The sequence below is a fragment of the Dicentrarchus labrax genome, unplaced genomic scaffold (genome assembly GCF_905237075.1).
Source record: "Dicentrarchus labrax unplaced genomic scaffold, dlabrax2021, whole genome shotgun sequence".
NCBI classification, from domain to species: domain Eukaryota; kingdom Metazoa; phylum Chordata; class Actinopteri; family Moronidae; genus Dicentrarchus; species Dicentrarchus labrax.
The window spans coordinates 4,811,641-4,825,668 of NW_026136722.1; the positions used below are offsets into that span (position 1 = coordinate 4,811,641).

Below are 14,028 nucleotides of genomic sequence, written 5' to 3' on the forward strand. Positions count from 1 at the left end.
AATGAGGTAATGGATTACCGTAAATACTGTGGTAGGTTGGTTTTTGTACTGTCCTTTTAGTCTTGGTTTTACGAATTTTGAGTTTTATTTATTTATTTATTTTTTTCCTTTAAACTCAACTTAAATAAAATGTTATATTTTGGAAACATGCAGTGATGTTAGACATATTCAGATCATTTACTTGAGTAAAATAGTAAAACCACAAGGTAGAAATACCATAAAATAAAAGTTAAACAAAGCATTAACATCATACTTAAGGAACAAAGGTAAAAGTACTCATTATACAGTCAATTTCAGAAAATATATATTATCAGAATCAGGCATACTTTAATAGTCCCGTGGGGAAATTACTTATGATTATTGATGATCAATAATGTTGCTGCTGGTAAAAGTAGAGCTAATTGCATTGGAATTTCCCCATTGTGGGACAAATAAAGAAATATCTATCTATCTAATTTTAACTATATGTGTGTGTATTTAGATTTCAGATAAATGTAGTGGAGTCAAAAGTATAATATATTGCACCCAATTGCAGTGGAGTAGAAGTTAAGAACAGGTACCTGAAGAGTTATTACAGGTTTAAAAAATTGTTAGTTTTAGTTTTATTATAGTGTGGCAGGTATTTGTCAGGAGCAAGTTCAGGATCGATATTACAATACAAACACAATGATCCACAGTCATGTAGACAGTCCTAGTCTCAATAAACAATAAACAATACCTCCTCGTGCTTGTTGTGTTGACACATTTGATCAAACTGACAAAGCCTAAAGCTAAAAAAAAATGCCTGCATATTTTTATTTCATTTTAATTAGTTTTGTAAGCACTCAATGTCACTCCAGATAGTTAAAAAAAAATTTTCCAAGGTCTAGGTTTTATTTCAAATAAGTAAAAATGTTTTTTTTGTTTAGTTAACTCCTACCTCAAAAGTGTACCTAAGTACAGCACCTGAGTTCAAGTACTTGGTTACATTCCACCAGTGGATATGTGTACTTTTTGTATTGTTGAATAGAATAAAAATGGGATTTTTCAGCAGTGTATTTCTAATCTTGGTACAAAAGCCAAATTAAATGGTATTCACAAAGGAGGTCAAACTGTACATTGAATTTATTACACATATGTATGAATCCAAATGCTCTGAAAAATGTTGACTTATTAATAAAACAAGCATACTGTCACACTGTATATTTAGTTACCCCATTACCCATCTTATATTAATCATATCAATAGTACAAATATTTGATATATTAAGTCACAACTGTAATAAAGACATCTATTTAAAATAAAACTCATTTATTAATAGAAACACAGTTTGTTATACATTAACAGGAACAAATCCCACCCAATCAAAAAGCTACATTGAGCAGAAATGTGGATATAACATCAGAACGTAAAATGTGTTTCCAGTAATCTCCAAAACCATTTATTAAAATAACTATTACACTATTACAAAATAAGCTGAAAATTACACGCAATGCAAAAAAGAACAAGCTATTCTGGTCTATTGAATTGTTACAAAAAATACAACAACCTTTGTAGTTTAAAACTACAAGATTTTACTAGTTTCACATGAGAAAGAAATGCGTTCACCACACAACTCTTTATAAGAAAAGGAAACCAAATCAGAGCTAGTGAGTGAGGAATCTGTAGCATCAGCCTTCGTATTTAGTGATGAGGATGAGGACTGGTAGCAAAGATTAAAAACAAAAATAAGAATAACTGAAAAACACAAGACTAAGCACTGACCAGACCACTGAAACAGACCACTAAATTCAGCCAACACTCAGCTCTGACACTTACAAAGTCCAGACATCTCAATTTGTGCCCACATGTGCCACATAGAAACCCAAAAAGCACATAAGAAGCAAACATGGAAAAGGCAGAGAGCACTGGCAAGCCGTCAATCACTTTCTTTGGAGAAGGCTTGAGACACTGATGCAGGATGCTTGGTGCCAATGATTCACAGACGGTGTGATACAGTCTATCTGTACTGGTAATTCATGCTGCTGTCTCCCCTGCCGTAGCCCACTGGGTTGTGGTACTGAGAGTGGTTGGTGCCGAAGCCCTGGTTATTGCCGCCTCCGCCGCCTCCTCCTCCTCCTCCCCCACCTCCTCCTCCTCCTCCCTGTGAGTTGTAGTTGGACTGGTTGTTGAAACCTACAAGAGTGACAGTGAGTGAGAAACATTGCCAAAAAGGAAAAAAAAAAAAAAAAGTATAAATCTTAGAAAGCTGCAATACATTTTTCGGGCCACATGGGGGCAGCAGAAACAATATATAAGGAATAATGTATAATTTCAAGTCAGTATGTTATTAATATTTGTTTTAACAAGATACGTTAATTTTGTGTACTAAATTGTGATACAGCAAGCAAAAGTGACACATTATAAAAAGCAAAGTGGAGATGAAATCATTTTGTAATTTGAAAAAGGAAAAAAATTTCTCAGGACACAAACTGAATGACATTTGTTGTCATGGTAGCAGCAATATCCTGGCATACTTGGTATGCGTGATGTAAAATCTAATTCTGAATCAAAGTGCTTTCAGAATTAACATTTCATCAACTCACCTTCATAACTGTAGTCTTGGCTACCTCCAGCACCCCCCGTCACCTGGCTCGGGTAGGCAGTGCTGTATGAGTATCCACCTGTCCCCCCCTGGTTCTGGTTGAAACTCTTCTTTCCCTGCCCATAGCCCTGGCCATACTGGCTATAAGAGCCCTGCCCTGGGGGGCTGTTGGACTGGTACCCGCCTGCAGATCCAGTGTTAGCCCCTGGGGGACCCGGAAAAGGTGGCTTCCCCCCCTTGTGCATGGGGGGTTTCTTTTTGGGGGCTTTGGCTGCAGAAGTGCCACTGTAGGCTCCGTCACTCTGGTAGTATGAACCATAGGAGCCCTGTGCTGATCCTGGTGCTGTGCTGGCTGGAGGGCCACCTGATGGGCTGCTTGATGCCCCGGCTCCTCCATTTGTACCACCATTGTTGTAGTAATCTGGGAAATAACAGTATGGCACAGTCTTAAAATGGGCAGAAGTTGATATATTTTAACAGCTACTGCTTGTATATAAGCTCTGTGCAATACATTCTTGTCGTGTACTCAGAAATTAATTCAGACCCTGGAGTAACACAGTAATGAATGGTGATGTCACATTTATTAAAAAAACAAAACATATAAAAAACAGCTAGAGCAAGAAGTCTTCCCTCCCCAACCATACATCAGATTTTCAAATTCAGCCAGTCTGTGTGTGCAAATGCAGTGCCAACAGCCTCGGTTCATCAATGCCTAATGCTGTTACAGATACTACCCAACAAAAAGTAAGACCATCATGCATTCAGTGTAGCAGTGACTTAACAGTGTTGCTGATATGACACAGAAACAGCAGATTCAACAAACAAAAGCAAAACCAGAAAATAAAAACAGCTTCATCGTGATTGGAAGTGACAGAAAGGCATTAGAATGAAATAAAACCAATGTTCTCGGTATTGTCGTCTAGGTAAACCGTATGAGACACAGAGAGACACCAGGCTGTTGCTGTCTTGACAATAATCCAGAAGGAAGAATGCTGTCCAGTTCCCACAGGCCTTCATTTAATCTTGATCTAAATGAACAGAACCAAAGCCGTGTCCCCCGGTCCGACACATGGAGGCAGTCTACAGTAAACCAGCCCTGCGGTTTGGGGAGGTCCAGGTGTTCAGGTACGTCCACAGCAAGTTGAGGGAACAGTAGGTGACTTATGGCTACATGCATGCGGTGGCGGTTCGTCTCCCCACGTGTCAGGACATAAGTGGATTGGCGAGACAGGGCGGAGGGGTTGTTGTCACGTTATTCCCAGGGTTGCGGACTTGGTGGTGAAGGGAGTTCATGATGCTGCTGGAACACTACTGAGTATTTTGTCCACTTTTATCGTCTCTACAGGACTGTTTTTGATTTTCTAAGACTGGGGAAGATCTATGTCGCAAACTCGTGGTAGCCATAGCAGTCTGAGACAAAGTCACCTAAAGAGTGAGACAGGGCAGAGAAGGGAAAAAAATATCAAAATTAGATTTGTTTATTTGGATTTTTTTTTTCTGCCGTAAAAGCGGCAGTAGAATGGACTCATTTGGTCAGATTGCGTTTAAACTCAGTTGTTGGGTTTTTTGTTTTGTTTTTTTAGATTTCTCTGCTCCTGTCACGCTCAGGTAGGTCAGTCCTCAGAACAGGCTGCCAGAGGGAAGAAAAGGGGTTCTCATAAGAGGGGGGCTTGTCAAAAACAGATTCAATCCTGTGGCTTTAAGCAGAGAAATGTAAAATCATTGAACTGGGAACACCCCAACATGTTTTATCATTATATGCTCTTGTTTGCTCTGGAGTGAAACAGTTCTCTAAAATTGGCTACATTCCCTTGTTAGTTATAACACAGGTAAGAAGTGGAAAAGGCTGGTATTTCACAGTCCTGGCCAAATGCACCATCCCGTCTGAGGACACGACATCGATGCCGACAAACTGGCTGAGACATTTGTTTGGACTTCTCACGTGGTAAATGAAAGAGTAAATATCCAGTCAAACTGGGACTATAATGGTTGAAATAAATACTCACTGTATCCGGAGTTAGCACTGTTCCCGTAACCATATGTTCCGAATCCACCTGGGAGGATTAAGGACATTTAATATGCTGACCTTGTATATTATGTTAATCATGTTAATCATGTCTACAGTATGTCTGCTACAGCAAAAGGGTGTTTTTACCTCCTTGGCCGTAGCCTCCTCCGTTATTGAAGCCCCTGCCCCTTCCACGTCCCCGTCCACCTCGTCCTCTGCCCCTGGGCGTAGCCCCGTCTCCCACTCCAGAAGCTCCCATCATGCCAAAGCCTGGAGTGTGCTAAAGAGGTAACAAGCATGTTATTTGTGCTTTTCATCAATGCTGAACAGCAACATTTTAGACACATGAATTTAAAAAAGATCTGATAAAAGTTATACAAAAAAAACTATCAACTGTGTGTCAGTTGTAGTTGACTTTGCTCCTTGCTGACTGCTGCAGAGAATCTGGTCCCACTGATTATGACACAATAAGTCATATAGCTAAAATAAAATACCCACATTTTTAAACAAAGTGTATGACTTTAAAGCAGTAAAGACATGATGAAATAAAGAACAAAAGATTTCATTGTGTTTTAGTGGGCGCTTACCATGGGTGGTCCCTTTTTCTTTTTGGCAGCCTCAGCCACAGAGCCCTCAGGGAAGAGCCGCTCCAATGCAGCCAGGGCAGCGTAAGCCTTGGCCACTTTCTTATTGGATCCTGTCCCCTGAAACTTCTGGCCATCAATCTCCACCTCCATGACGAAGCGTTTGTCGTGGCTGCCGCCGGTCTCCGAAATGAGCTCGTACTTTAGCCCACGGCGCTTCTCATTCAGCTCCATCACAGGATTCTTGCCGTGTTTAGTCAGGATTGGTCCCTGTTGGCGAGCAGTCTGAGTCAAAAGAGAGACAGTCGGTAAAATGATGTATATAATTTTTTAAAAGGTCAACTTCTTGCAGAAATTGTCAGTTGCTGACCCACAGAACAGCTTTGTACCTCTACAGCATCAGTGGTGTCTGTGTTGGCTGCTCCTGTGGCAGCAGTGGTGGATTCAATGGGTGTGACTACTGGCCTCAATTCTTCCACATTGGCAGCTACTACCGCCTCCTCTGATTTTACCGGCTCAGCAGTCTTTAGTTCCACTCCTGTGGGTAGGCCCATGTCCTGGAGGACCTGGAATTATCCAGATGCATTGTGGTTTAGAAAACACATAATGTCAAATAATTAAAAGAAAAACTCACAGTGGAGTGAAAGGCAATATAAAAATGTATTATTTACTTATAATATGTTGGCTGTGCTCACCTTTACAGCTACATGCAGCTTGGCAGTGCGCTTGGATGGACCAGAAGCCTCAAAGGTCGTGCCATCCACTTCTACAGCCATAGTGAAGACCGGAACATGAACTGGGCCAGTCTGAGATACCAGTTTGTACTGAAGACCTGGCTTTAGCTGATTGAGCCTCATCAGAGCGTTCATAGCCTGGGGAGGCTCAGCCTTCTCCTCTGGAGCTGTAACAGCATGACACACAGTCAGAGACGCATTATGCAGGGCTCCAAATATCAATTCATCTATTGATTTGTTTTCTTTAGTTGATTAATCATTTAGCCTATATTTTTTTTTTTTTTTTTAATCACAAATTGCTTGTTTTGTCCAAAAAGAAGAAGAAGAAAAAAAATTTTATGTAGTAAAGGTAGGTATTAGGCAAGTTTAAACAAATATACAAGCTAACTTACATTTCTTCTGGAGCTTTTTCTTTTTCTTATTTGGACTCTTGTCATCTGTTCCCTCCTCTTCTTCTATGGGCCTTTTCATTGGTGGGGCGTACGCCGTACTAGGTGGGATTTGCACTGCATCACAGACACAAACAACATTTTGCCTAAGAATATACAGGTACCTTATTACATTGCTTATCTATAACATATTGTAAAAAAGATCTTAACCAGCAGCCTCTACTGTGAAGACTGAATATTGAATCTCGTAGGTAAGCTAGCCTGATTTACCTGTGTAATCAATGGGAGTCTCACTACGAGGTTTCTTGGGCATTTTAGAGGGAAGGGGGTCCATTCCGAGCACTTTGTGAAGCTGTCCGAAAGCTGACAGCCTTAAGGCATGCTGAAGATACAAGAGACAATTGTCAATTTCACTTTTACTACATTGAGAATACATAAACACACATGGTTTGATCTTACTCACTTGTGCACTTGCTGTGATATCTTCTCTCTGCTGGTGGTCCAAGTGACCAATAGCATCTGTGGCCTCCTTTTCACATGGATCAGAGATACCAGCACCATCTATAACACAAGGATATTACACTTAGTTTAACTTAACTTTGGGAAACAGAGAACAAGCTGAATGCTTAAGAATCATAACATTTGGAGAAGAGAGCCCACATTCATACCTGCCATGAGGATTCCCGAAGCCAGACACTCTAAAACTCTCCGCAGAGCTTCTCCTGCCCCCATGGGCCGGTTCCCTGTGCCAATGGCTTTCTCACAGATCAGCTCCAGTGGCTGCAAAGCAGGAGAGGGAGGGAGCGTCTTTGTTTGAGGATGCTATTTTTAAGCTTGGTCACTAACACAGAGAGATTTTAGGTCACTGCTTTGGATAGTATCTCTGCTATTTAACAACCGTGATGGTGGTGCCTTTTATTGTATCCAGGCAGACAAAGCTTTATCAAAAGGATATGTGAATGTTGAAGACAGCTTAGCAGTTTTGAGCGGTCAACTTAGTCTTAATACAACTACTTCCTGCCTACACATAGACAAATGTCAGAAACCATTATGATCGCAGGTCCAGAAAACACTTTGAGGAGGCTCTCACTCACCCAGCCACGAAGCGGGGCCCACGTGGGGACGCGGGCACACAGGTCCCTTAGGATCCGGATGACGATAACACAGGAGCGCAGCCCGTTGGCTCTCGCCTGGGGACACAAGCAGGGAGGGGGGAGGGAGGGGCACGAGGAGGACAAGCAGCCTTAGTCAAAGAGGAAGACTGTGAGGCATTAAGCAACACAAACATCCAAAGAAAGGAAAAGGAAATAAAAATGAAGACACACAGACTAACAGCTTAGCTTTGTCATTATGAAAATGTATATAATAATAATAATGTTTGGTCACTTTGTTCGAAGAGTCTACTTATGATTATTCACATCCATAGTTGTAAGTCAATAGCCGACATGATTTATGGTTTAGTTATCAGACATAAAACATTTCTGTTTGTGGGGAAAAACATGCTTATGAATTAAGTTCAGAAGAAAAGTGTGAATGTCATCTCAAACTTAATACCAGCTCTTATGTGAGAACCAAGTGAACTTCTACTAAAAAAGGGAGCATTGTCATTGAATAGGGTCATGGTTAAGTAAAAAGAAAAGGCTACTCAAGGTGCAATATTCCTGTTGATTTTGTGGCACACAGAAACAGCCAGAGAGCAGGAAAAGTTTAGGCGACATACTCTACAAAAGCTGCAGAGATGGAGCACCCATTGTTAATAAAGAGTGAAAGCTGAAGATGACATAGGCCACAATACTATAATGAATCATTATTAATATGGTTCACTACAAAACACATTTTCTCTTCAAAACTACAGAATGGGGCAGCAGAAAGTGCTCTACAAGTAGCATATATGTGAAAATAAAAACAACTGACTCACACCAACACTGACATTATAGAAATATTGCACCTGGATACATGGTGTATTAGTCCCACGTTTATTTGCTGATTGAGTTAAGCGGCTGTGAGGGAGACTAATGAACTGGGTGACTAAAAAGCAGCAACTTTAAAAAAAATGGCACTGCAGTAGAACCTGTTAAGTAAGCAAAGCAAATCTACAACAGTGTAATGACAAAGGTTTCCTAAGAAACAAACATCCAGATCATCAAGTATTACTACAGGAAGTACACTTCAAAAGAGTAAATAAAGAAAAAAAGACATAGAACGCCCAAATAAAAGACAAAAGAACATACAGCATAAAACCAAACTCAAATCTACTTCTGTTTAGAGACAAATAAAGACAAGATCCAAACCTGGAACCACTTAGCGTGGCGGAGAGACGCCAAGGCAGTTAGGCATTTCTGCCTGTCCAGAACATCCGGGGGATCGTTGACTGAAAGCGATTCTATTGGCAGGTGGAATAAGAAGACAAGGTACAGTTTGACCAAGGGGAGTTCTGTCAGCCGGCCAGGGGGAACACAGGCAGCCTTCCCAAACCACAGGCAGGAGGGGGAAGGGGAGGGGGACCCCTCCACTGCAGAACCACCAAACGCTCTCAACCTCCCAGTTAATATGTTTTTGCACGGCCCGGCACACATGATTAGACTTAAACCCCACCAGAACGACAGTATTGTGAAGTGGGTTATAACTTTACTTAAAATTCATAATAAAAACATAATATGTGCATCTACGGGATAATTGGTTGTATCAAATGGGAGGTTGTCTCTACATGGTTGCTTCAGCTTAAATTGATGCTTCGGTGCTTTAAAAAAGGTCTGCTTTTCTTTTTGTGGCGTTAACAGGAGGTAGAGCCCCTCCCCTTTGCCCCTATACTGGGTACACTGCACTTTGCCCCTTCCGAGACAGAGAGCGGCCAGTTGGTCAAAGGTCCAGCGTCCCTAAAAATTGACAAACTAGAAGGCTTGACAGAGAGAATCAGAATTGGAACCACAGGCAGAAGTTATCAGATGCACAAAAAGTGGGTATCAAAACAAGTCCACACTGCAGCAAAACTGATGGCTTAAAAAGACCCAAATTGGGCATCACTGTTAGCGCAGGGCTACAGATAAGGTCAAGGTTCAACACCTGCTTTAACTCACTACTGTGGAGTGCTCTCAAAGAATGCCAACTAATGGACATCTTACTTTGTTCTTGTGTAGCTACAATTAAGCTTAATGATTAAATAACATTTCATGATACCTTCGTCGATTTCTACGCAAACAACTGAGGCCGATCACCTGGATTTTGAGTGTAGTTGCACATACATGCAGAATCCAAGTGTCCCTTGTCGTTATCTGTGACCCTGAGCCTCCCTGCTAAGGAACATCAGAGACAGTCAATAGCCCACTGTTGGGTCTAACAACCAAGGACAGTTTCACCACATGTTTTGCTACTCATTTTTGCTGCAATGCAAACCGTTCATCATCAATGATAAAACACATGCAAACAAAGTGGTCTCTCTTTTTGTATTTGGTTATATTCTCAGTAAGCCTTCATTTCGTTGGTGACCTTGATCCTTAAGGGGGAAGAGAAAGCCATGTCTTCAGCAGTCAGTAAACTACCTGCCCTATACTGTATATTGGGCCATCAAAAATGTACAATTACATTACATGGAACTACGAGAGTGTCTAGAGAGCTATAAGCATAGCGCAGTTTCATTATGTGACAGTGCATTCTTGTCCCCTAGCTCCATTGAAGGCCCAATAAACAATATCTGTCTAGCCTGGTTGCCTGCCTGGCCTCCCTGCTGGAGGAGGGGCGCCACTAAAAAGGAGGCCCTCGTGTAGGAGCTTACCTCCAGCAGCAGCCCTCTCAATCTCCTCACGAACCAAAGGGGAAGTCAGGTGTATGGTGAGGGTGAGAGGGGGCTCCTTGGTGTTCTTGATAACAATACTGGCCTCACGGATGTGCTGGGACACCACATATTTTTCTTCTGTTGCCTGAGGAGAAGCAGAGCGTTTAGGACACAACAATGAGGCCACTGCTGCTTTTGTTGAACAATGTTTGTTGAAGCCATTACCATTTTCTTCATTAAAATCGATAAATTGTTTGACCTATAACATATTGCAGTAAAAATGACAGGGTCATAAATAGTTTAGCGCTACATTCATGATGTTGACTTTTAAATTCTAAATTCAACATTTGAATCCAGTGGAGCTTTTTGCATGTCCGTTCATTCTGCAGTGCACAAGGTGTCAGGTGAGGTTACATGGCTGTCTCACCATCATATGTCTGTGTCAAGTGCTGCCAGTCCATGTGTCTGTTTGCCCAAGGGCGGGCTTGAGCCACACACACACCCGATGAAGTGCAAAATCTGGCAATGCTGCTCCACCCTGCAGGGTTTTGCAGAGGTGTGGCCGTGTTTATCTCTAGCTTTATAACTGCTCAGAAAATAACCTTTTGTTTCTCTGATCGTTAGTGGCGCTCCCTCTTGACCAGCACTGTTCCCTCTTTGAATCGTGCGTTTACAAACTGCAACTGAAAAATCCTCCTCACTATGTCTTTACTTCATGGCATACTAATCAATAACGTTACAATATATTTATTAAGTATGTTGTATATTACATTTAAATAACCATGTTCTTACCTTTAGCTGTGTAACAAGGTTTTCAGACACTTTCTTCAACAGATTGATGGTAGGCTTGTCCTTACAGAGGAGCACCAGCTCCAGGTCTAGGTCCCCCTTCAGTAGCAGGCCCTTGGCAACCAGGCCCACCCTCATTACGCCACGCAGGGATCGAGTGGCCTGATCTTTGTGCTCACTATCAGAAGACAGCAGATACAGCGGAGAGGTACAAGAAAGACAAATAATGAAAGGTGGTTAGAGAAGAGGAATTAAACCTTTTCTTAGAAACTAACTCATTTTCTACCAGCTTGAACATGAGGAATAACATCCCTGATATGTCCTCACCTTTCCTTATCGGTGTCTGCGCTATCGGAGTCTGACTTCGAAGTCCCCTTCTCTTGCTTATCCAGCCAGTCAGAGACGGCCTTGAGGGCCCGCTCTGTGTGGGATACCATGTTCTGTACGCTTTCCAGTTCCTCCTGCGTCGGGTAGATGACAGAGTGTTTGGCCATGACATGGCGGTCATCATTCATGAAGACACGCATGGAGCGGTGCCGCATGGGGGGAGGCTAGGGAGGAAAAGACACCAGATTGTTGATTTAAAAAAGAAATACCAGGGAGGTACATGGTAACTAATTTATTGTTCATAAGAACAAATGTATAACAAAGCATACCATAAATTGTGACATTATAGCCTTAGTGAATGACAGCAACAGCGGGGATGTTATTATCTCAGTTATGGTGCACAGCAAAACCTGACATCCACTTTATTTAAAATATATTTTTAGGGGCTTTTATTGCTTTTAATTGACCCATAACGGCTACAGAATGACAGGAAAGGGGGAGAGAGGACTGACATGCAGCAAAGAGCCACAGGTCAGACTCAAACCCTGTAGCAAGGATTCAGTGTTGGTACATGGGGCGCCAGGTCTACCAGGTGAATTGGGCCGAGAGAATTAAAAGCGATCATTACTATTAATACAACAGAAGGCTGTCTCGCGAATCAGGATTACTGAGTTACCTTGATAACTGCACAGAATAAAACCCAGAGCAGCTCCTTCAACTTCAGTACATGTTACAGATTTAAAAACAACCCAGGCTTTACTCAGACCAATTCAGCTAACTTAATTAATCCTGCTTTATGGGACAGGCCCTTGGAAAAAGCATTTATCAAGATTAAAAGACCTCTTTTCTCCGTCACTCATTTATCTTTGATTAATTAAAAAACTGAACAGCGCGGTCTCATGTCGAGGGACAAGCTTCTAACACCAGTGATTACGCAAGCTGAGTGTATGCACAGGCAGCCAAAGCCAATTTAGAGGCGAGTGATGATGTGGAAGCTGCAGCATGTGTTCCTAAAGCCCCAGGCAGACTGGGGCAACAAAACACTGGCACCAGTCCTGTGACTTAAATTAGATGTGACACATTTATTTGTCCCGTTAACACTGACATTTAACAAGAAGGCCAGTGTGCCCTGTGCTTTGGCCGCCTGCCTGTTGTCAGACATTAACAGATACAGAGATACATAACGTCAAATAAAATAAAGATTGAACTCAAAGCATTACCATTATTCTTGAGGCCGTGGTGACTTCTTATATCCAGTAAACAGCAGTGTTAAAAAAGGGCTTCTCTGCAACAGATGACAATGTTGCAGTCCTGCTCTATAAAGGAGAGAGAAACACGCACACATGTTCACAATACAGTAACAGTAAGGAAGAATTCAAACGTCACTACAGGCAAATACGGAGCCACATGAAAAGGCAGCTACATTCACAAAGGATGGATAGAAGTCAAGTCTGTTGATAAAAAATATATGTTTATATAAACATATTCCTTAGGCCAATAACATTGAACAGGGTGAAACACTTCACACTGGGTTGCTGGTGCCTCTCTGTTTATGTCAGTGAAAATAAGTGGTCACCAGCTGCAGGAAGCAAAGAAGGACTGTTGGCACAGCAACAGATGCCTCCGGGACTGAACGCAGACATGTTGCTCATAACATATCAGACTGTAAGCACAATGGCCACGATGTGTGCAAGTCGCATTCGTGTTTCTAGAAAACAAAAGCATGATGTTCCTTTTTATTTTTTAAACAGACATAGCAAAACAGAAAAGTAAGGGCAGTGTTGCTACAAAGCATTGATCTCTCAGCAGAGGTCAGCCCAAGTTCCTTCACGGATGACTGACTGTTCATCTGTGATGTGTCAAATGATGCGAGTGTGACAGCAACTGCGAAATGATGCGTTTATGGCGACATAGTGAGGATGAGTGGGCCAGTCATTTATGGCGACACGCCCACAGCTCTCGGATGCTCTAATGCAAACCTTCACATGGAAGATATAGCTTCCAGTTGCAGTAAAGGCAACTAAAACAAGGGTGAAACAAACCGAGCATACGCGCAGTCTCCATTATCACAGTCAACAGGTCACTAAAGTGTGGCATCAAAGACCAACAAAATACTGTTACAGCTATTAAATCTTTGTTTTAGCAGGAATGGTGCGTTACGAAGAAACAGTAGTGGGACCCAAACCCTACAGCACCATCAGGGGAATTTAAAAACAGACGCCATTTTACTTCAGCGCAGAGGCTGACTGGTGGACGGGAGCTAGCTAACAACCCCCACAAACAACCACGGATCAGCCATCGTTCAACGCCGCAGCGAGCCAGCCTGCTCACCGACCCACAACACACACAGACACCGTGTTGGTCAACTCAGCAACTGAAACAGACGCGTGAACAGCTGACGGATTGTGTTTGAATCTGGATATCGGTCTGCTGCCTATCAGACACCAAAATGGTCGAGGAGAGGAGACGAGAGGAGACCCCATTGAACGCTCAGCCACAGTTAGCAGGGCTAGCTTAGCCGAACAAAGCCAAGTGGCTCTATTTATGAAGTACATCAAACAAACACTCTTAGAAAACACGTAACAAGCCTCGTTACTTGTCTTGACGTTTATCGGTCGACTAATACTAACGACGTTGACGTTGAGGGCTGAAATGAGACGTTTTCTCTTTACTCACCGTGCTGTCGTTACTGCTAATGGACGCTGCTGCACGCTAGCTCCCGGTCTCGGCAGCCGGAGTGCAACTGGCCACGCCCACGATATGAAAAACGACTGTGCCCATTGGACAGAAGTTACACGTGACTACGATTGTAGCCAATCGGGGAAGAGTGGTACCTAACCACGGGGCGTGGCTTCCAATTGT

At 42.3% G+C, this 14,028-nt stretch overlaps 1 protein-coding gene across 3 annotated transcripts; it reads right to left on the reverse strand.

Moving 5' to 3' along the window:
* Positions 1-1,273: 1,273 nt before the first annotated feature.
* ilf3b (interleukin enhancer binding factor 3b) lies at positions 1,274-13,929 on the reverse strand. Of its 3 annotated transcripts, none has more exons than XM_051387294.1 (18): positions 13,843-13,929; positions 12,387-12,482; positions 11,167-11,390; positions 10,843-11,017; positions 10,051-10,195; positions 8,570-8,661; positions 7,373-7,468; positions 6,947-7,058; positions 6,742-6,839; positions 6,549-6,660; positions 6,282-6,395; positions 5,851-6,056; positions 5,545-5,721; positions 5,159-5,425; positions 4,719-4,851; positions 4,570-4,617; positions 2,565-2,984; positions 1,274-2,154 (listed from the first exon to the last, which is right to left on the reverse strand). In XM_051387294.1, exons 2-18 carry the CDS (start codon positions 12,387-12,389, stop codon positions 1,979-1,981), a joined length of 2,598 nt encoding a protein of 865 aa, XP_051243254.1. In that variant the 5' UTR covers positions 12,390-12,482; positions 13,843-13,929; the 3' UTR covers positions 1,274-1,978. The 3 variants fall into 3 exon arrangements, with proteins under 3 accessions (XP_051243254.1, XP_051243253.1, XP_051243255.1); XM_051387293.1 differs by having other exon boundaries at positions 5,159-5,440; XM_051387295.1 differs by lacking the exons at positions 1,274-2,154; positions 2,565-2,984 and adding an exon at positions 3,126-3,988 and having other exon boundaries at positions 5,159-5,440.
* Between the last annotated feature and the right edge of the window lie 99 nt (positions 13,930-14,028).

Excerpts from the sequence above, each read along its gene's own strand:
- ilf3b (XM_051387293.1), bottom strand. Across the intron at positions 6,661-6,741 it reads ATATCACAGCAAGTGCACAA|CATGCCTTAAGGCTGTCAGC; the intron begins GTGAGTAAGATC and ends TTGTATCTTCAG. Across the intron at positions 5,722-5,850 it reads AGCTGCATGTAGCTGTAAAG|GTCCTCCAGGACATGGGCCT; the intron begins GTGAGCACAGCC and ends GGATAATTCCAG.